This window comes from Schistocerca americana, chromosome 1 (assembly GCF_021461395.2).
Source record: "Schistocerca americana isolate TAMUIC-IGC-003095 chromosome 1, iqSchAmer2.1, whole genome shotgun sequence".
In the NCBI taxonomy this organism is placed as follows: domain Eukaryota; kingdom Metazoa; phylum Arthropoda; class Insecta; order Orthoptera; family Acrididae; genus Schistocerca; species Schistocerca americana.
Window position 1 is genome coordinate 648550147 of NC_060119.1, and position 24822 is coordinate 648574968.

The 24822-nt window shown below is 39.1% G+C and overlaps 1 protein-coding gene across 1 annotated transcript in view; it reads right to left on the reverse strand.

Annotated features, from left to right (window-relative positions):
- LOC124608089 (presenilin homolog) overlaps positions 1-24822 on the reverse strand; it is a 92608-nt gene that overhangs the window by 51849 nt on the left and 15937 nt on the right. The window contains exons 5-6 of the mRNA XM_047139959.1: positions 16202-16422; positions 9384-9482 (exon numbers count right to left, since the gene is read on the reverse strand). Coding sequence (XP_046995915.1) covers positions 9384-9482; positions 16202-16422 — 320 coding nt within the window. The remainder of the gene's footprint in view (positions 1-9383; positions 9483-16201; positions 16423-24822) is intronic.

Sequence of the window (24822 nt, forward strand, 5' to 3'; positions counted from 1 at the left end):
GCCTTGTAACACTAACCAAAACGGCCTTGCTGTGCTGGTACTGTGAATGGCTGAAAGCAAGGGGAAACTACGGCCGTGATTTTTCCCGAGGGCATGCAGCTTTACTGTATGGTTAAATGATGATGGCATCGTCTTGGGTAAAATATTGTGGAGGTAAAATAGTCCCCCATTCGGATCTCAGGGCAGGAACTACTCAAGAGGACGTCATAATCAGGAAAGAAAACGCGTTCTACGGATCAGAGTGTAGAATGTCAGATCCCTTAATCGGGCAGGTAGGTTAGAAAATTTAAAAAGGGAAATGGATAGGTTAAAGTTAGATATAGTGGGAATTAGTGAAGTTCAGTGGCAGGAGGAACAAGACTTTTGGTCAGGTGAATACAGGGTTATAAATACAAAATCAAATAGGGGTAATGCAGGAGTAGCTTTAATAATGAATAAAAAAATAGGAGTGCGGGGAAGCTACTACAAACAGCATAGTGAACGCATTATTGTGGCCAAGATAGACATGAAGCCCACACCTACTACAGTAGTACAAGTTTACATGCCAACTAGCTCTGCAGATGATGATGAAATTGTTGAAATGTATGATGAGATAAAAGAAATTATTCAGGTAGTGAAGGGAGACGAAAATTTAATAGTCATGGGTGACTGGAATTCGAGAGTAGGAAAAGGGGGAGAAGGAAACGTAGTGGGTGAATATGGATTGGGGCTAAGAAATGAAAGAGGAAGCCACCTGCTAGAGTTTTGCACAGAGCATAACTTAATCATAGCTAACACTTGGTTCAAGAATCATGAAAGAAGGTTGTATACATGGAAGAATCCTGGAGATACTAGAAGGTATCAGATACATTATATAATGGTAAGACAGAGATTTAGGAACCAGGTATTAAATTGTAAGACATTTCCAGGGGTAGATGTGAACTCTGACCACAATCTATTGGTTATGAACTGTAGATAAAAACTGAAGAAACTGCAAAAAGGTGGGAATTTAAGGAGATGGGACCTGGATAAACTGAAAGAACCAGAGGTTGTAGAGAGTTTCAGGGAGAGCATAAGGGAACAATTGACAGGAATAGGGGAAAGAAATACAGTAGAAGAAGAATTGGTAGCTCTGAGGGATGAAGTAGTGAAGGCAGCAGACGATCAAGTAGGTAAAAAGACGAGCGCTAGTAGAAATCCTTGGGTAACAGAAGAAATATTGAATTTAATTGATAAAAGGAGAAAATATAAAAATGCACTTAATGAAGCAGGCAAAAAGGAATACAAACGTTTCAAAAATGAAATCGACAGGAAGTGCAAAATGGCTAAGCAGGGATGGCTAAGAGGACAAATTTAAGGATGCAGAGGCAGGACAAATTTAAGGATGTAGAGGCTTATCTCACTAGGGGTAAGATAGATACTGCCTACAGGAAAATTAAAGAGACCTTTGGAGAAAAGAGAACCACTTGTATGAATATCAAGAGCTCAGATGGAAACCCATTTCTAAGCAAAGAAGGGAAAGCAGAAAGGTGGAAGGAGTATATACAGGGTCTATACAAGGGCGATGTACTTGAGGACAATATTATGGAAATGGAAGAGGGTGTAGATGAAGATGAAATGGGAGATACGATACTGCGTGAAGAGTTTGACAGAGCACTGAAAGACCTGAGTCGAAACAAGGCCCCGGGAGTAGACAACATCCCATTAGAACTACTGATGGCCTTGGGAGAGCCAGTCCTGACAAAACTCTACCATCTGGTGAGCAAGATGTTTGAGACAGGTGAAATACCCTCAGACTTCAAGAAGAATATAATAATTCCAATCCCAAAGAAAGCAGGTGTTGACACATGTGAAAATTACCGAACTATCAGTCTAATAAGTCACAGCTGCAAAATACTAACACGAATTCTTTATAGACGAATGGAAAAACTGTTAGAAGCTGACCTCGGGGAAGATCAGTTTTGATTCCATAGAAATATTGGAACACGTGAGGCAATACTGACCTTACGACTTATCTTAGAAGAAAGATTAAGGAAAGGCAAAACTACGTTTCTAGCATTTGTAGACTTAGAGAGAAAGCTTTTGACAATGTTGACTGGAATACTCTCTTTCAAATTCTAAAGGTGGCAGGGGTAAAATACAGGGAGCGAAAGGCTATTTACAATTTGTACAGAAACCAGATGGCAGTTATAAGAGTCGAGGGGCATGAAAGGGAAGCAGTGGTTGGGAAGGGAGTGAGACAGGGTTGTAGCCTCTCCCCGATGTTATTCAATCTGTATATTGAGCAAGCAGTAAAGGAAACAAAAGAAAAGTTTGGAGTAGGTATTAAAATCTATGGAGAAGAAATAAAAACTTTGAGGTGCGCCGATGACATTGTAATTCTATCAGAGACAGCAAAGGACTTGGAAGAGCAGTTGAACGGAATGGACAGTGTCTTGAAAGGAGGATATAAGATGAACATCAACAAAAGCAAAAAGAGGATAATGGAATGTAGTCGAATTAAAGCGGGTGATGCTGAGGGAATTAGATTAGGAAATGAGACACTTAAAGTAGTAAAGGAGTTTTGCTATTTGGGGAGCAAAATAACTGATGATGGTCGAAGTAGAGAGGATATAAAATCTAGACTAGCAATGGCAAGGAAAGCGTTTTTGAAGAAGAGGAATTTGTTAACATCGAGTATTGATTTAAGTGTCAGGAAGTCATTTCTGAAAGTATTTGTATGGAGTGTAGCCATGTATGGAAGTGAAACATGGACGATAAATAGTTTCGACACGAAGAGAATAGAAGCTTTCGAAATGTGGTGCTACAGAAGAATGCTGAAGATTAGATGGATAGATCACATAACTAATGATGTAGTATTGAATAGAATTGGGGAGGAGAGGAGTTTGTGGCACAACTTGACAAAAAGAAGGGATCGGTTAGTAGGACATGTTCTGAGGCACCAAGGGATCACAAATTTAGCATTGGAGGGCAGCGTGGAGGGTAAAAATCGTAGAGGGAGACCAAGAGATGAATACATTAAGCAGATTCAGAAGGATGTAGGTTGCAGTAAGTACTGGAAGATGAAGAAGCTTGCACAGGATAGGCAACAACAATCAAGGTCTAGAGTTTCCAACGCAGATTTTGTCTGCATGAGATGCTGCATTTTAAGTACAAACATGAAATAGGAATGACTAGACAGCCACACAACATGTATAATGCAATATACTCAATTATTATAAAATTCTTAAGTTGTTCAAAACCTTTAGTTTCCAATAGAGTAGCAATATTAGACCATAGATTCTGAGATATATCACTGTTGCTATATATCTTGCCTTCACGATGCTACTAACTTCTCCTTTCTTGTATTAAACTTAAAAATTTCTCACACTCCACATATTGTGTGTGCGAATGTTGTCCAGTTCCACAGAAGAAAACAAACTGAGATGAATTCCGCTGACCATTATCTGAAGCCTGTATGTAGGGCATTGAGATTGGGTGCACTGAGACTGAACATGTAATGGCATACTGATGTGAAAAGATTGGCCATATTCAGCCACTGCCAGTGGAATGCTCCAGTGTCAGGCCCACTGTGGGTGCAGCCTGCATATTAGCAAAACATGGTTCAGTATTTTTCCAAGAAATTTAATAATTTAATACTGTATTGTCTCATTTAGTTTTCCTTCTCAGACCGCATAACTGCCAAAGTGGTAACATAAACAGCATGTCACTGAACTGCATGGTCTCATCAAATGGTACCAGCTCAAATGTAAAAAAGCAGACAGTGGTACCTCATATGTAAATATCTTGATAAGACACATATTGATTCAGCATGTTCCACATGAAGTTGCCTATATGAAAGCATCAAACTTTGAAACCACCGCTGAAGGAAGTGTTGACTACAGCAAACACATTCAAAACCATTCTGCAGGTTGATGTTGAAATACAACGGATCCAGGCAGGAGAAAAAAAACCAAAGCAATGACAGGTTTCTTCAAGCACATGGCTCAGCAAAGTCCAAGTCACCCTACAGATGTTTACATGGTGTTTATACTCAGAAATGGTATTAAATTATGCCAAAATTGCTATTCAGTGCACAGCTGCCAGACTACTTGTACACTTTGTGACAAATGGGGGCATTTGGAATCCATCTGCCTAGAGAACAGTGCAGACTGTTTCACTTGTGTAACATCAAATCAATGAAAGCGATTGTTATTCAGTTTGAAGCTAGATTCATTCACATGACCCCTCTACATTCAGAAAACAATTGGGACTTTTTAGCAAATATGGGAGTCGTAAGTCATATTGTCATACACCGAACATTAAGCATCTTTTTTTAGATTTCTGTTACATGACCAAGTACATTTGGTACCATAGATTACACATTATGAGATTTAGTAAGCTTATGGCTAGCTCTTCTTCCATATGACCTGAGCTGCAGAAGCCATTTTCAGATTCATAGTTCCCTGAAGGCAGGTATAAAACTGACATATTACTGCACAAAGCCCATTTGTTTCACCTTAAGTGACACTGCAATGTTAGGAATGGATCAGCTGGCAGACAAAATAATAATATTGCTGATAAATTCCACCCAATAAATTCCACTCTCATTACCACCAATAAGAAGCAGTCACGGCAGATCCAACAACATGACCACCTGGCGAAATATTGTGCCCTTTAGACACTGACATCCAGCCATTCACATGCGAATTATTTTGTCATATTGTTCATGTTAATGAAATTTCAGTAATATCTATGCAGTATGATATTCTATCTAATGAAGGACCATATGCCACTGCCTGACATTTTTAATCACACATGAGGCAGCTTAGATCATACAGCTCTGCATCTGTAACAACAGGTGTGCACCCTGGCAATTTACAATTGTGAAATATGCCCCCACCACCCTACAAAACATGTAAATGCTGATGCCTTGTTCTGTCTATCCTAGTAACCTGTTGCATATTTTGTATTAAGGAAGATTGGTATTTTGCCTTGGACACAGCTAACTCTAACAGGACACCAGATTTTCTTGTGTATGACTTCTACATCGCTCAAAAAGTGGAACACAACCCAATCTCATGGAATGTTCAAGTGTTCATACCTAGTGGATGGTTGCCTTCAAAGTGGCAGTGGTTGATGCAGCCATCAGAAAATATTATCGTGTGCAACATTCTCTAGTGGCACAACACGGTGTTATTCTCCTTCAGACACCTACAGACATAACTGGAAAGGCCCTTTGCATATTACACTGCCATCACTGTGGCATAACATGGATGATCGATATTGTTATTGCCGCTGCAACAATGAGGACATCAATCACCTCAACAGGTTTGTAAAATCTGTGTTAAGCATTTGGTGGTACCCAAAACAGACTTCAGACCCTGGCTGACACCATCAGAGCCACAAGTGTGAATGTATGTTGTTTTTGCTGCTTCTTTCTACAGTTCTGGAGGATCATCAACATAGATCTATTTTTTGAATTTTCCACATATGATACTCATTATTATGGATAACTTTCTGTGAGTTCTAAGAATAGTTCTCACCAAAGACCAACATGCACATATAATAGTCACAGATGACAGACTCTCTTTTGATTAACATTGGTGATTTATCAGGAATCTGCCAGAAACTAGATTACAAATCTGAGTATGCCCCCCAAAACATTCACAGACAAATGAGGCAGTATGATGACGGTTCAGATTTTTCAGGTACATGATTGTCCTGGTAAAGAAAAAGGATGATGCATTAACATTTTTTCTAAGCATATAGTGGACAATTCCAATTAATATCAAGAGACAGGTTGAAATTTTACGTAACCATCAACAGTGAACACTACAACAACTATTCTATGCTTGGGATAATTGACAGGTAATTCAGCATTAGCCTGAGTTCCATCCTAGGAAGGCGGTAACTCACATCTTCAAAATCCAATGAAAATGGACACTGGGAATCACTATTCAGAGACACAGTGTTTAAAGGTGCACACCTACACATCATCAAACATGGTCATCTGACACCAAATTCAAGTGATATAGTGACATTTTAGTTTATACGGTAAGATGCAGCCTGTCCCACTGATGACAGACTCTAGCTTGTCTCCTGTATATGAAACAACTTTCTGTCTGTGTTTCTGCCAGAAAGAAATTGGGCAGTTCTTACTATGAACACTTGGAGCCTCTTGCATTGCAACTCCTAGATGTCAAGATGCATGACTTTACCACCCCAAAACCTTCATGCATAATCTGCCATTACACGTAGTTGACCTTGTCTGGCACTACTCAACCAACAAGGGATGGTGTTTGAAGGGGGCTGGGATTTGGTAACAGTCAAAGTTTGCAAGTCTTCTATTTCTCACGTTTCCAATAGTTTATACATATTCTGAGTTCCAAATAGGATGTCAATAGGCAGACAACTATGCTATGACCAAGTGGAAGGAGAAGTAGGATCCACAGAGGATAAGAATAGCAACCAACCATTATTTCTGATAAGCTTTTCGGATAATTGTTTCGAAGCCTAAAGCTATTGCTGTTCACTGTAGGCACTGTGCAACTTCCATGTATCATGTTAGCACTGATACTGACAACTTTCATTGTCCATTATTCCTGCATACTACCACTGCCATGTGATGAATTCCACACCAGTTTGCTAGCCCTTTTCCTGCTAATTGCCGGCAGTCTTCATTCTGCCTGTGTGCTTGGTCCCTCTGTCCCCGCACCATGTCTCCAGTTGTGAATGGCATGGATAGGGAGAATAATTGTTGATAAGAGTTCATGCCAACTTGAATCTTTCTAATTTTACCTTGGTGGACACTTTGTGAGATACACAATATTTAGGAGGAAGCAATAATTGGTTGAATTTTCTATGAATGTACACTCTTGTAATTTTAAGAATAAACCACTCAGTGATGCACATTGTATCTCTTGTAGCATCTGCCAGTAGAGATGAAAGAGCATCTCCAGGTCAGACTCAACTAGCTACAACACCATGCTGGGTGCCATCCCACAATGCCAAGGTTGCTTCCACTGTGTCACAGGCTCTGATATCTGCTACTGAGTCTCAATTTTCAGTAATCCAACAGCTGCTGAGTTTCTAGCTGGCTGACACCACACCACTATCACGCCACTCGCATTGCAGCAGCCCTTCCCATGCTGTTATGCAGCTATGTGGCCGGCAGATGAATAAAGAAGTGAAGCCAACCTTGCATTCTTCCAGTAACATCAACAAATTCCGTAGACTACATTAATAATCAACTACCACTAAAATGCTACGAAAAAAGTTACACCATATTTGTATTTGTATCTGTATCTGTGAATTACAACTGATTATATAGCTACTAAAGCTCTTTGTGAATATATCTTGATGTACTTCCACTAATGTTTTTTAAAAGTTTCACAATGTTCCACACACTTGAACAAATAGAAAACATATACGTTAGGCACTATTTTTGTCCAATATTGTTCCAGGTAGATTCCTTTCCTGAAGTGTGTTCCTAAAAGGTCTGCAAAACATCCACATATACTTCACATGGTCATCATATTCAAACATTTTCAAGCCAAAAATTTCTTTGTATGTGGGCACAGGTGAATGCCAGAGGATGCAAAGTCTGGGGAGTATGATGCATATTCTAACAGTTAGTACTCAAATCACGACACCAAAGCACTTTTTCAGTCAAAGACAAAAACAGGAAAATTTGGGTTTAATGTCCCACCAACAATGCTATTGGAAACAAAGTGGAAGTTTGGTTAGAGCAAGGATAAAGTGATTTGGGCCATGTACTTTTCAAAGGAACCATTCTGGCACTCATTTTAATTAATTTTGGAAAAACCAAGGAAACCTAAAATATTGATGATGACAAGGAAATCTGAAAACCAGTCCTCCTGCATGTGAGTCTAATGTGCTAACCACTTTGTCACCTCATGCAGTACCATTGTGGGCAGGTCCATTGTCCTGAAAAAGGTATTATTTTTTCTTTTACTATCCAGGCCTCTTCAAATGAAATTTTTCATCCAGTCGGTCTTGAAGACTTGCCGAATATTCACCAGTTACTGTTTTACTTCTTGTGAGGTAAGCCATCAGAATAATTCATTTTTGCCACCCAGAAAACACTGCCCTCAAGCCTTCAAGTGGTTGGAATCAACTTCACATTTTTAGTGCAGGTCCAGTGACTTCCACCCACTGCCTTGACTGTTCCTTGATTTCTAATGTAGACCTACATCTTATCCACAGCATAAAATCAGCATTAAAAATTGTTCTATTATATTTAAAGAGGTCAAACATTTGATTTCTGTAAGCTTTCAACAAATGCAGCATAATTACCATACAAAGCTTTTCTTCACATAAAATATAGGGTGTTTGGAAATTCCTGTTACAAACTTCTAGGGCATGTAGAGGGGAGTGGGTAGATAATGTTTTGAATAGGAACCCATGTCTGGAAACTTTGTTTCCATGCTACAGACATTTGAAAACAGGTTTGCTAGTTAGGAATGCAACAGGGTAGTCATGGTGGGGTGGCGGGTGGGGGGTTACACTGGATTGGCTGATGTCATCTGACGTCTGTCCTACCTCTCTGACCAGGTTTGAGCCTCATTTACAGGTCTGTGAGTGTTAGAGCAACATCACTGAGTACACATTTGCAGAATACACTGATATGATCCTTCTGAATGGCGAAGCTCACGGTTGTTCTCCACGCTGTCTGACTCCATTGCATACCCTTTATGCCACAGTTAAGAAATGGCTTAGAGATAGGATACCTTCACTATCAGCAGGCATGACTCTGGTCCTCCAAGCAGATGCCACACACCCTAACTGGAAGAAGTCATACTGCATCATGTTGAAGAGAACTCAGTACACTACCAATTCCTTTAATATTAATGAGTGGAATTGTAAAACAAATGACATACTAGGTCACACTTAATTACTTGTAAAAGTGGTCACGTTACCAACGTGTTTTCAAATAGTTGTAGCATGGAAACTGTGTATTACCAGACAGGGATTCCAAATCAAAATATTATCTGCTCACTTTACTCTACAAGTCCTAGAAGTCTTAACGGGAATTCCTGAACACACTGTGTACCACATCCTTTTTTATGATATGCTTATGAAATCAATTACTTCTGACACCTTTGATTGCTCATTTTCAGTCATCGATTTTTGGTATTTTCGCTTGGTTGTTGGAGGTTTAGGACATCTTTCACGCAGATTATTTTCAAAAGAAGTATGGTCATGTATCAATTTGGTCATCAATTCTTTAACTGTTGAAAAGGGAGAAGCAGACTCCTTACAAACCTTCATCAACTTTGGATAAATTTCTGTTCAGGATAAGCCACCTAGACCATCTAATTTCATAATGACATGTGAGCATACAGCTATCACCATAATGTACACATACACCAAATGTATTTCACATGGTAAAATATACTTACAAGAGTAAATCAGTGCAGGAAAAATTTGCTCATTTCTCTCTTGTGCTGTTTCAACTAGTATGCGGAGTGGTCCTTTTGGGCTCAAAACTGCTATCAGATCTGTTAAGTAATAACATCAAGAAGAATAATTGAGAACAGTATACAAAATTTAACACATCAATAAAATAAGTCAATATCATTCTGTAATATGAACTTGTATGTTTTCAAAGATAAAAGTTGTATTCCCAAATAAATGCCTCGCTTTGCAAAAGTAGGAGCAGTACAAGGGCTACATGCCCATAAGCTCCACCTCCCTCACTCAATGCTGCCACAATATTTATGCTACACACTTCGTGCCTAACATTTACCCACACTGTGGATACTGACTTCTCTTATCCAAGAAAGGGATATCATAAGCTGCTTCATCACTTGTTCTAGTATGAAAAGTCCAGACACAAAAAAAAGTGAAACATGACTGTCAAAAATGGTTATTACTGTGTTATGCACACAGTACTGATAGAGCACCAAGATCTTTCTCTGATTCAGTAATTGAAAGCCAAGAGCTCAATGAAAATTTTACCAACTGTATGTTTCCTTTTGCTAAGTGCTGAGCTGTGTGTTGAAATGGGAAGTGGACAGTGGCTGAAAAATTACAAAATAGTCCAGGATAGCATTGAAAAAATACATCCAATAAAACATAACACCACTGATCATGATTCACATTAAAGTCAGCAAAAAAATTCTAAAACAATTGGATGACCGCACTCTTTCACAATGATTGAACTGTTTAGGTCTAAGGGAGACCATTCAAACTTGCTAGCTTTTGAATTTATCCTTTGACAAGCCAGAGTACACACACACACACACACACACACACACACACACACACACACACACACACACACACACACACACGCCTGTGCCCCCAATATGGTGACAGATAGTGCCAATGCTATTTTGTGGCAGATGGACTGGTTGTGATGGGGGTAGTGTCAGGTTGGGTGGGGAGAAGGGAAGGGAGAGGGAGTCAGGAGTCAGGGAGAGGGACTGGGACTGGGAATGGGTACATAGCAACTCAGGGAGAGGCAGCTGGCTTGCTGGCTAGGAATGCGGGCAGGAGAGGTGGCAGGTATATGGGCTGACAAGACTGTAGTGTCCCGTGGGAAGCAGCACATGCTGAAGGCGACGTGAGGTCATGAGCTGGGAGAGGTGATAGGACACACAGAACACAGGAAGGGGAAACTGTTGGGTGGAGGGTATGGAGACAGCGGATTACCTACTCCACCAAACAGTTTCCCCTTCCATCGTCCTGTCATCCCCTCCCACTTCACGTCCTTGTGTGTGTGTGTGTGTGTGTGTGTGTGTGTGTGTGTGTTTGTTTTTACTCTAGCTCATCAAAGGATAGATCCAAAAGCTAGCTGGTTTTCTGTCTTTTGTTTGTTCCTATCAACAACTAAACACTTCTGCTGGTCGGTGAGTGGTCTCCTTTAACCCTAAAATATTTACAATCAACAAGAACTTTCCTACAACATAGACCAAAGTCTGAGTGCCAACACACTTACGTATTAACTAAGTTGTCTTTCTCATAGTGTTTTCTTATGTACAGAGACACTAGATTTTTCTAGTTAACCCTTAACATGATAGCAAAAAAATGACATTGGCAACTATGTAACACCAATTTCTAACTGCTGTATAACCACCCTCTTCACTGTCTAACAAAGTAACATGGACAGACTGCAGCAAAAAGCTATAAACAATGTAGGACATATGAGGTCTGTTCAAAAAATTCTGGAACATTCATAATTTTGCATCAATGGTGTGTTGGAGCGAGATGTGGTTGGCATCCCTGTACATGCCTGTATATAATGTGTAACTGCTGGAAGTTTCATTGTTGTATGTCTGTTAATTATTGTTCAGTGCTGCACTGAGTAGAGCATTGTGTCACACAGTTTGCAAATCTCGAGATGGCAGAGTTAGAGGAGCAATGCGTCTGCATTAAAATTTGTGTGAAACTCAAGGAAACCTTTAGACACACACCAAATTATGCAGGAAGTGTATGGTGATGAGTGCTTAAGCTGTATACGGTCTTACGAATGGTTCACATGGTTTAAAAATGGCTGGACAAAAGTTGAAGATGACCCTCATTCAAGATGCCTTTTGGCGTCTACTGACGACACTCATGTCAGGAATGTCAACAAAACTGTGCATGCCAATCAAAGACTGCCTGTCCGAGAGATTGAAGAAGAATGTAATATTTCAGTTGGATTATGTCATGAAATCTTGACGGCATCCTGGAATGCAACATGTTGCTGCCAAGTTCATCCCATGGCTCATGAGTCAAGACCAGAAAGTCCTTCACCTTGCAGTCTGTGAAGAGCTTTTGGATAGTGCAACGGTGTGTGGCGGAGGGCACTTTACGTGCCACTGTCATTACCTCCCTTTCCTGTTCCAGTCGCGTATGGTTCGCGGGAAGAACGACTGTCTGAAAGCCTCCGTGCGCGCTCTAATCTCTCTAATTTTACATTCGTGATCTCCTCGGGAGGTATAAGTAGGGGGAAGCAATATATTCGATACCTCATCCAGAAACGCACCCTCTCGAAACCTGGACAGCAAGCTACACCGCGATGCAGAGCGCCTCTCTTGCAGAGTCTGCCACTTGAGTTTGTTAAACATCTCCGTAACGCTATCACGGTCACCAAATAACCCTGTGACGAAACGCGCCGCTCTTCTTTGGATCTTCTCTATCTCCTCCGTCAACCCGATCTGGTACGGATCCCACACTGATGAGCAATACTCAAGTATAGGTCGAACGAGTGTTTTGTAAGCCACCTCCTTTGTTGGTGGACTACATTTTCTAAGGACTCTCCCAATTAATCTCAACCTGGTACCCGCCTTACCAACAATTGGTTTTATATGATCATTCCACTTCAAATCGTTCCACACGCATACTCCCAGATATTTTACAGAAGTAACTGCTACCAGTGTTTGTTCCACTATCATATAATTATACAATAAAGGATCCTTCTTTCTATGTATTCGCAATACATTACATTTGTCTATGTTAAGGGTCAGTTGCCACTCCCTGCACCAAGTGCCTATCCGCTGCAGATCTTCCTGCATTTCGCTACAATTTTCTAATGCTGCAACTTCTCTGTATACTACAGCATCATCCGCGAAAAGCCGCATGGAACTTCCGACACTATCTACTAGGTCATTTATATATATTGTGAAAAGCAATGGTCCCATAATACTCCCTTGTGGTACGCCAGAGGTTACTTTAACGTCTGTAGACGTCTCTCCATTGATAACAACATGCTGTGTTCTGTTTGCTAAAAACTCTTCAATCCAGCCACATAGCTGGTCTGGTATTCCGTAGGCTCTTACTTTGTTTATCAGGCGACAGTGCGGAACTGTATCGAACGCCTTCCGGAAGTCAAGAAAAATAGCATGTACCTGGGAGCCTGTATCTAATATTTTCTGGGTCTCATGAACAAATAAAGCGAGTTGGGTCTCACACGATCGCTGTTTCCGGAATCCATGTTGATTCCTACATAGTAGATTCTGGGTTTCCAAAAACGACATGATACTCGAGCAAAAAACATGTTCTAAAATTCTACAACAGATCGACGTCAGAGATATAGGTCTATAGTTTTGCGCATCTGCTCGACGACCCTTCTTGAAGACTGGGACTACCTGTGCTCTTTTCCAATCATTTGGAACCTTCCGTTCCTCTAGAGACTTGCGGTACACGGCTGTTAGAAGGGGGGCAAGTTCTTTCATGTACTCTGTTTAGAATCGAATTGGTATCCCGTCAGGTCCAGCGGACTTTCCTCTGTTGAGTGATTCCAGTTGCTTTTATATTCCTTGGACACTTATTTCGATGTCAGCCATTTTTTCGTTTGTGCGAGGATTTAGAGAAGGAACTGCAGTGCGGTCTTCCTCTGTGAAACAGCTTTGGAAAAAGGTGTTTAGTATTTCAGCTTTACGCGTGTCATCCTCTGTTTCAATGCCATCGTCATCCCAGAGTGTCTGATATGCTGTTTGGATGCACTTACTGATTTAACGTAAGACCAGAATTTCCTAGGATTTTCTGTCAAGTCGGTACATAGAATTTTACTTTCGAATTCACTGAACGCTTCACGCATAGCCCTCCTTGCGCTAACTTTGACATCGTTTAGCTTTTTTTTGTCTGAGAGGTTTTGGCTGTGTTTAAACTTGGAGTGAAGCTCTCTTTGCTTTCACAGTAGTTTCCTAACTTTGTTGTTGTACCACGGTGTTGTGTTTCCCGTCCCTCACAGTTTTACTCGGCACGTACCTGTCTAAAACGCATTTTACGATTGCCTTGAACTTTTTCCATAAACACTCAACGTTGTCAGTGTCAGAACAGAAATTTTCATTTTGATCTGTTAGGTGGTCTGAAATCTGCCTTCTATTACTCTCGCTAAACAGATAAACCTTCCTCCCTTTTTTTTATATTCCTATTAGCTTCCATATTCAGGGATGCTGCAACGGCCTTATGATCACTGATTCCCTGTTCTGCACATACAGAGTCGAAAAGTTCGGGTCTGTTTGTTATCAGTAGGTCCAAGATGTTATCTCCACGAGTAGGTTCTCTGTTTAATTGCTCGAGGTAATTTTCGGATAGTGCACTCAGTATAATGTCACTCAATGCTCTGTCCCTACCACCCGTCCTAAACATCTGAGTGTCCCAGTCTATATCTGGTAAATTGAAATCTCCACCTAAGACTATAACATGCTGAGAAAATTTATGTGAAATGTATTCCAAATTTTCTCTCAGTTGTTCTGCCACTAATGCTGCTGAGTCGGGAGGTCGGTAAAAGGAGCCAATTATTAACCTAGCTCGGTTGTTGAGTGTAACCTCCACCCATAATAATTCACAGGAACTATCCACTTCTACTTCACTACAGGATAAACCACTACTAACAGCGACGAACACTCCACCACCGGTTGCATGCAATCTATCCTTTCTAAACACCGTCTGTACCTTTGTAAAAATTTCGGTAGAATTTATCTCTGATGATCAGACGTGGGTCTATGGTTATGATGTTGAGACCAAGGTTCAATCTTCACAAAGGGTAGGGAAAGGTCCTCCGAGATCAAAAAAAGCTCGTTAAATCAGGTCAAATGTCAAAGCCATGATGATAGTTTTCTTTGACTCTGAAGGATTAGTCCATCATGCCACTGGACAAACTGTTAATTGATGGTACTATTGGGACGTGTTGCAATGCCTACAAGAAAATATGAGAAGGAAACAGCCTGAAATGTGGTGAGACAATTCATGGCTGTTGCACCACAATAACGCACCTGCACATTCATTTCTGTTGGTGTGTTACTATTGCACAAGAAACAAAATCACTGTGTGCCTCATCCTCCACCGAAAGATGAAAATCCTGTTGAAAGGACGAAGATTTGCAACAGTAGCCGAGTAAAAGAAAATTCGCAGACAGCGCTTCGCATGATCCAATAAGATGCATACCAAGACTGCTTCTGGAAGTGGAGATGGTGTTGGGGGCAGTGTATAAATTGTGGAGGAGAGTATTTTGAAGGAGAGAATGCACAATGAGTAAAACATAAGTACAAAACAATTCTGTAGACAAAGTTCCGGAATTCTTTGAACAGATCTCTTATACAGCACTAGGCTTTCTTCAGATATTATCCTTTTCACTGATCCAACTAGTAGCTCCTAAGAGTGTTATTCTTGTTCACAGATAATTACAGTTATAAGTTTAAACTCTCCAATGTTATTAGAAATGTTTCACAGTTCATATATAAGGAGAAAGAGACAGGCAGATAATTATGAATGTTCCACTTTGATATTTGTTTCATAAGTGACCGACACTGAACTTTGATTAACAAATCCTGAGTTTGGCTCTTATGCGATGACTTTAACCAAAATATGAGAATAACGTAACAGATAAATAGAAAAATAAGATAAAAGTATTATTCGCAACTGTCGATACAAATATAGACAATTTGTGGTAAACTAACCTTATTCTTAATCACCAAAGGTTAACTAGCTTTGGTCTTGTAGGAAGCATTTTTCAGCTGATATCAAGTATATGTTTGACTGGGAGAATGGTGTAGCAGGTATCACTTGTAAATGTCCTTGTATGCTTGAAACAAGGTTATTTTTAATTTTTTTAAAATAAAACATCTTACAACCGAAGTTTCTGCTGTTGCCATAAGAAATGGAATGACCACTTATGTCCATTCATGGATAAAGCAGGTGGTAGACGTCAGTTTATTGGTAGAATACTACAGATGTGCAATCAATCTACAAAGTAGATTGCATACAAATCACTTGAGTGACTGGTTCTAGAATATTGCTCAAGTTGTGGGACCCAAACCAGATATGATTAACGGGAGATATTGAACATATGCAGAGATGGACAGCATAAATGGAAGGTTTGTTTAATCCATGGGAGAGTGTCACAGAGATATTGAAGGATCTGAACCGGCAGGCTCTTGAAGATAGATGTAAACTATCCCAAGAAAGTCTACTAGCAGACTTTCAAGAACCATCTTTAAATGACTCTAGGAATGTACTACAATACCCTCTGTATCGCTCACGTAGGGATTGTGACGATAAGATCACACTAATTACTGCATGCACAGAGACATTCAAACAATCATTCTTACTGCACTCCATATCTAAATAGAACGTGAAGAAACCCTAATAAATGGTACACTGTGGTGTACCCTCTGCTATGCACCTCACAGTTGTTGTAGATGTACGTGTAAATACTTACAATGCTTTGGAACAATGCTATGAAAATATAAGTAAGAAACGCTAAGAATTACATGAAATCTATACCTACCCCAGATTGAAATTACTGCCAATACAACCCAAGTTGTCCACTCCGGTAGGTATTTGATGAACACCAGTGCCATAAGAGCAGCAACAAATATGAGATATGCTTGCTGAAGACGCAGAGGACCTCGCCAGTGGATGCATATCATCCCAACAACACCAAAGTTCCACATAAGGAAAACAAGGGTAATGTAATCCATTGGCACATTGAAAGCTCTAAGAACTTCCCTGAAATCATATTTAATACTAATCAAAAATCCAAACATACAAACAAAACTTTAAAATAATGTTACTCACATAGTTCATAAAGAATACAGAAAAAAGTAGCTGAAAGCCTACCAGATATTCATTTTTTCACTGGAGCTTTCAAGATGACAATGAGTTTATAGTGCATTTGAAGAGGCTGTACTTCATTAGGTTCGATAAGATTAGATACACTGATCATTTTGCAGACCCATGGTAATAAGATCCTCAAGGATTTGAAACTTGACAAAAAAAATTACACACCCAAAAAATAACTAATATGCTATTTATTCCAATGATCCTAAGTGAAACGATCCTGAAGGTCATGGCAAAAAATGTTCTCATTTACTAATCAAAACAATACTTATCTTATTATATTACACAGAACACAACTTATATTGACAGTAAACAGTAAACTGGCTCTGCTAAGAAATTCATTAATGAAGTAGGACGAGATGGCAACAAAGAAAACGTTTATGTTCTACATAATCTTTACTTCATTAGTAGCTAAAAATTTTACAGTTACCAGCAAGTTACTGAAAATGCATGTTCCTGAATAACAAATGCTTTTTCAAAATAAAGTGATTTTTAAGCCTTTATATATTTTATTCTTTCTCCTAGTATTTATTTTGTGACATGGGATATTGCTCTGAAAGAGATTAACAGGGTGTATCATTATAGCAAAAACTGATACAGGTGAAAGTATAAAAGACAAAAATGTTCAAGTAAATATGGGTCTGCTTATGAGCTGTCTGCAAGATAGTTGCTAATGTGTGGTTACAAGCCACAACTGATTTCACAGTGAAATGTTGCCTACTTAATAAAATAAATGTGAAATGCACGTTTCTGGATATAGACGCCAAGTAAGATATCTCAAATTTCACCCGAAGATCATGGTCAAGAAGAAATAGAGTCATCAGGTTACCCTCCATTTGGAAAGCAGTTGCACTCAGTGACTGTTATATTGAGTTGTAAATTGTAGATTGCAGCAATCAGTTGTCCTTTTTAAATTTTATTATGCAGGGCTAGATTTTGGCTAGAAGCTAGCCATTCTCAATGCTAAGAATACAAGAAGTACATAGTCAGATGATGTCATAAAAAGTTACAAGTAATGGCTTAACACATATGGTTTGTATATTACATGCCATTATTATTTTCGCTCAAAGCATTGAAGTCCCTGTTGATCAGGCTTCACCCACAGTTCATTGAATACTACTGTTTGCGGAAGGCAGGCTGTATGGAGAACACATCCGTTAGTTACATGGCACCATCTACATGAACTACGTATATAAAATTCAAGGGAAGTAAACCACTTCAAATTTGCATGAGAATTACATAAAACGAAATATCTGTAAAATTCTTTACATTGTAGTCCGACTTATTTCATAGTTGCCAGCAAGTAATAAAATTTCCATGTTCACTCCTTGTGAGTCTGTTATTATTATTATTAAAACATCTAAATTATGTCAGATGGGTAAAACTTTTTAAATTTTTTAAAAAATTTACAAGACACAAGAAGAGACAAGCTGTATACACCTATTAGTTGAAATGGCTTAAATATTTTTATCTTTATATTTTATCTCCCTTTATTAAAACATAATAAGTATATTGTTCATCATATTTACTACATAGTTCATAGATGGCGCTAAATGTCAGTCAGATGCATGGTTGTTGCAATTTGGCCATTCCGCTATAGATATAGAAGGTACGAACCTCATTATCCCTTAAAACCAATTTTCCTTGTAAATGCAAAATAACCAATATACTGAATTGCTGTTAATAATACTGTATATACATCTGAGCTATATCATGGAAGAAGTTCTGTTGGTTCAGAATTATAATCATCGTACTCACATATTATTATGAAAATGGCTGCTACATATTGGCAAGACAGCAGGTGTTACCTTGTTCCCCCTGGGTCAAACCCTACACTGTTTCCCAGCAACAAATCTTCGAATAATTCCCAGAACTGTGCATTTTTCATAACAACCTGATCATTAATCAGGTTGCTGTAGATATTTTTGTGATGGCAGAAGATGTCTAGCTCTTCTAGGAGGTTGAGGAACCTGCCCTTCTCGCACTTAAGGAGCGACCTCACATTGGATGTCGAAGTCAGCACCTTATGTTTTGTTGTAAGTAAATGTGCAGCCATACTCGATTTCTCCATGGTATCTTTTCTTCCCAATGCGACATGTTCCCCAAACCTGATTTCCAGCCTCCTTCCTGTTTGGCCAATGTAACAGGCCCTACAATGTGGGCAATCAATTTTATAACTCCAGAAGCATGAAATAGGTTTTTTACATCTACAGAGTGTTGCAAAATACATCCTAAGTTATTTTTAGTACCAAAAGACACTATCATATTGTACTTTCTAAGGATAGTTGCAATCCTAGTGCTCATTTTTCCATGATAAGGTAAGCTGACAAACTTAGTATGTTCTTTAGAAGCCGTATTTTTATTGTAAAGTGCCATCCTATTTTTGTATTTATTAGCTATGTTCTTATAGCAAGCTGAAACAAGTGACAAGGGAAATGAATAACTATAAGCTTGATATCCTGGGATTGAGTGAAGTGAGGTGGCCAGAGTTTGGTGAAATGCAGACATCCGATGGAATTATGCTTTTATATTCAGAAAGTGAAGAGGAAGAGGAACACCGGGATGGAGTTGGGCTATTGTTGACCAAGGCAGCGAAGGAGAGCCTTCTAGAATAGAGACCTGTGTCCAGTAGGATCATGACTGCCAGATTTACGACGAAGGTCCGAAACGTGACACTTATCCAAAGCTATGCCCCCACAGAGACATCAGAGACTAAGAAGGAGGAGGAGTTCTATTACCTGCTACGAGAGACTGTAAGGAAACAAGCTGATAACGAACTTAGACAAAAAAGATATCCTCATTGTTATGGGAGACATAAATGCCAAGGTGGGAGATAACAGTGAGGGTTTGGAACAGATAATGGGGGTACATGGCTTGTGTGAAATGAATGACAATGGGGAAAGATTTAATGACCTGCACAAGCCATGACCTTGTAATAAGAAGGACCTTGTTTCCTCATCGGAGATGTTATAAGATAACATGGGTATCCCCAGATTATATTACAGAAAATCAAATTGACCACATCACAGTATCCAGGAAATTCAAGAGGAGCCTGGAAGATGTGCGAATAGAAGAGGAGCAGACACAAGTAGCGGCCACCTTCTTATTACTGTCTGTTTTTGAATTAAGATTGTGGCTTCCAGAAAGAAATTCGAGCCAAGGTGTAGAAGATTTGATGTAGGTAAACTGAAAGATCCACAGATAGCTGAGGGGTTGCAGCTGGAGCTCTGGAATAGATTCCAGGTGCTGGAACTGGAGAAGGCTGAGGATAAGGACATGGAGGAAATGTGGATAGAAGTTAAGAATACTTTTGTGCAAGTGAGTGAGAGACAACTTGGCTTTAAAAATTGCATGTGGAGAGATTGAATGTCCAGACATACCTGGAGGAAAATCACCCATAGAAAGGAGGCCAAGGGAAGAGTAAATCAGAGCAGGACCAGGCAACAAAAAGCACAGGCACAAGCTGATTATAGAGCAGCAGATAAGGAAGTGAAAAGGAGTGTGAGAAGAGACCACAGAAGATGGATAGATGAACAGGCTGATAGAGCAGAACAGGCAGCACGGAGAGGGGATGTGAAAGAACTATATGATATCAATAAATTGCTCTCCAAGAAAAGCTTCCAGAAGAACCGACCAGTAAGGAGAGATACTAACTACACATGAAGAACAATCACGTAGGTGGAAGGGACACTTTAAAGAAGTTCTAAATAGAGACCTCACAGTGGAGGTAGAAGAACAAGAACAAACGGAATACAATGATCCTAATCCCAGCATTGGTGTAAATGCACCCACAAAAGCAGAAATTCGGACAGCACTGAAGCAGATCAAGAATGGGAAGGCACCAGGACCAGATAATATAACATCTGAGATGCTGAAAACAGACTTGGACACCACTATCGAGTTATTGTACATCCTCTTAGAGGAGATATGGAGAGAGGAGAAACTGCCAACAGATTGGAAACAAAGTATTATCGTGAAAATACTCAAAAAAAGGAGATGTTACCAACTGCAACAACTGACAGGGCATTACCCTATTGTCAGTACCGAGTAAGGATCATTTTAAACTGCATTAAGGATTCTGTGGAAGCACAACTGAGGAGAGAGCAGGCAGGTTTTAGAAAACATCGAAGCTGTGTGGACCTTATCAATACTCTCATAATTATTCTGGAACAAAGTGGGGAGTGGCAACACACCCTCTACCTTACCTTCATTGACTCTGAAAAGTCAAAGAGCCATGGGATACTCTTGCAAAATATGGCATTCTAACAAAAATCATCATCATCAAGGAAATGTATGAAGACTATGAATGCCAAGTACTACATAATGGAGAACTAACAGAGCCTTTCCAAGTTAATTCGGGAGTACGACAAGGGTGTATTCTTTCGCCAACACTATTTTTTTTGGTGTTGGACCATGTGATGAAGAGAGGTGTACAATGGGGCATGCAGGATAGGCTCGAAGATCTAGATTTCGCATACGACATTTGCTTAATGGCACAACAATATCGAGACATCGAAGAGAAACTGGCCAGGTTACAGAGAGAGGCGGAAGTTGTAGGCCTCAAGATATAAATGTTCGCAAAACCAAAGAAATGCGGATAAATTCGACTATCACGAATAGGGAAGTCATTAATGGAGAGGACGTAGAACAGGCCCAATCTTTCCTCTATCTCAGAAGTATAGTCACGACTACAGGAGGTGCTGAGGAGGACGTTCGTAGCCGCATCCACAAAGCAAATGGTGCATTTGTACAACTATAACCTGTCTGGAGAAATAGGCACATCTCAAAGAAGACCAAACTCCGGCTTTTCAACAGCAATGTGAAGGCTAGTCTTTTGTATGGTTGCGAAACTTGGAAGGTGAATAACCACGTACAAAACCAGCTCCAAGTTTTTATCAACCACTGTCTCTGGCGTATTTTAAATGTGAGATGGCCAGATATAATGACAAATGAAGATCTTTGGAGGGAGACAAATCAGCAACCAATCAATTTACAAATCAAAGAAAGAAAATGGAACTGAATTGGGCCTACATTGAGGAAACCAGAAGGAGCTGTTGGAAGAATGGCATTGGTTTGGAACCCTCAAGGAGTTAGAAAATGTGGGCGTCCCAAATAGACGTGGGAAAGGGCGATCGAGAGAGAAGCTGCATAGGATGGGGAAGCCTGGAGTGAAGTGAAGTACCAGGTGGAGGAATTTTGTCATGGCTCCTATGTTCCAGAGGGAATGACAGGAAGTAAGCAAGCTATGTTCTTATATATAGTACCTACAAAGTCAAATGGATAGTTCTTTACTTTAGCAATGTGAATTATTGTTGCCATTTCCTCATCTTGTTCGTCCTTTGACAGCGGAATTTTAAACAACCGATTGATAGCAAAATTGAAAAACGTCATTTTATGTTGAACAGGGTGGTCTGAAGCAAAATCCACAATGCCATTGGTACAAGTCTCCTTACGAAATATACCAAACGTGTGCCTGCCATTTTCATTTCGAGTTGATAGATCTAGAAAAGTAACAGATTTATTTATTTCGGTCTCAGAAAAAAAAGATATTTTTCAATTTTGCTGTCAATCGATTGTTTAAAATTCTGCTGTCGAAAGACGAACATGATAAGGAAATGTCAACAATAAGGTAAAATTGCAAAAGTAAATAACTATCCATGTGACTTTGCAGATGCTATATATAAGAACATAGCTAATAAATACTAAAATAGGATGTTGCTTTACAATAATAATACGGCTTCTAAAGAACATACTAAGTTTGTCAGCTTACCTTACCACGGAAAAATGAGCACTAGGATTGCAACTATCCTTAGAAAGTACAATATGATAGTGTCTTTTGGTACTAAAAATAACTTAGGATGTATTTTGCAACAATCTGTAGACATAAAAAACATATTTCATGCTTCAGGAGTTTATAAAATTGATTGCCCAGACTGTAGGGCCTGTTATGTTGGCCAAACAGGACAGAGGCTGGAAATCAGGTTTGGGGAACATGTCACATTGTGAAGAAAAGATAACACAGAGAAATCAAGTATGGCTGCAAATTTACTTACAACAAAACATAAGGTGCTGACTTCAACATCCAATGTGAGGTCGCTCCATAAGTGCGAGAAGGGCAGGTTCCTCAACCTCGTAGAAGAGCTCGACATCTTCTGCCATCACAAAAATACCGACAGCAACCTAATTAATGATCAGGTTGTTACGATGATTATAATTCTGAACCAACAGAACTTCTTCAATGATATGTTAGTTCAGATGCATATACAGTATTATTAACAGCAATTCAGTATATTGGTTGTTCTGCATTTACAAGGAAAATCGGTTATAAGGGATAATGAGGTTAGTACCCTCTATATCTATAGCAGAATAGCCAAATTGCACCAACCATGCATCTGACTGACATTTGGTACCATCTATGAACTATTTAGTAAATATGATGAACAATAAACTTATTATGTTTTAATAAAGGGAGATAAAATATAAAGATAAAAATATTTAAGCCATTTCAACTAATAGGTGTATACAGCAAGTCACTTCTTGTGTCTTATAATTTTTTTTTAAATTTAAAGTTTTACCCATCTGACATAATTTAGATGTTTTAATAATAATAACAGACTCACAAGGAGTGAACATGGAAATTTTATTACTTGCCGACAACTACGAAATAAGTCGGACTACAATGTAAAGAATTTTACAGAGGTTTCATTTTATGTAATTCTCATGCAAATTTGAAGTGGTTTACTTCCCTTGAATTTTATATATGTAGTTCATGTAGATGGCGCCAAGTAAGCAACGGATGTGTTCTCCATACAGCCTGCCTTCTGCAAACAGTAGTATTCAATGAACTGTGGGTGAAGGCTGATCAACAGGGACTTCAATGCTTTGAGCGAAAATAATAGTGGTATGTAATATACAAACCATATGCGTTAAGCCATTACTTCTAACTCTTTATGACATCATCTGACTATGTACTTCTCGTATTCTTAGCATCAAGAATGGCTAGCATCTAGCCGAAATTTAGATCTGAATAATAAAATTTAAAAAGGGCGACTGATTGCTGCAATTTATAATTTACAATAAATACAATAGTAATTTAGCATCTTAAAATTTACTTCACTCTCAAAAGCTGTTAAAGGTGTTCCATATGTTGCGATGGCTTTTAAATGCAATACTGCACCCATTTCTGCAGTGAGTTACAAATTCTTTCAACTACCAGCAGATCATCTCGCCAATCTTGATAAGATTCGCTATTGCAGTCCTTCTACTGTATCAGTGGGAGTCCAGTAAATTTCACTTCTGATACAACCCTAGACAGAAAAATCCATAGGACTGAGGTCAGGCGATCTCAAAAGCCAAGGTACAGGCCGTACTTGACTTACTTATCTCAGACTTTATTGGCACGTAAGATATCTTACATTAGTAGGAAAATGAGCTGGTGGCCCATTATGCATTTATGGCATTCCTCAACCATGAGCAAAATTTGAGCCCAATTAGAGGGGGAGCTAATCGAAAAGGTTATATTTCAATTACATTTTTATAAACTAGGACAATATTTCACACTGAAGTCAGTGATGGCTTGTAACCACAGATTTGCGATTATCTCACAAAAGATATCATTTATGGACCCATGTCACTAGAATGTTTTTCTTCTGTCATCATATACTTTCACTATTTAGTGTTTTTCCAATGTGAAATTTTAGTTACATGTATTTGTGAAAAATATGGGTTTACATTTATTGAAACCATGGACAAGGGTTGAACAAAACCATGTTTAGTTTCAGCTGGTTGGCTGCTTTGGATTCATTTATGAGTTATGAATCTGCTACTCATAACTGTGTGTTACACAGTATGGTTTCCTCAGGGGCTTGTGCTTCTGTTGTATTTACATTAATTAACAACTGTACACAAATTCAATCTTACAGATAAACGACCTCGATGAGTGGTAGAAAGATTCATAACAGTTATTAATGAGTTAAGTGAATCCAAAGCAGCCAACCAGTTGCAACAAAAGGTGATTTTATTCAACCTGACCATGGTTTCAAAAGATGTAAACCTAACTTCTTGAGAAATACATGTAACTAAAATTTCACATTGGAAAAACGCTAAATAATGAAGCACTCTGACATTCGTCCAATGAAAATATGCCATCGGCACACATCATTATGTAACTTATAAAATATGCTGGACCCTATAATCAGGGCCTGTCAAGTAAGAGTGGTTAAAAATCCAGAAATAAAACCAATCAAATAAAATGTAAAGCCATGTTATGAACTGTGCACCAACTCAACT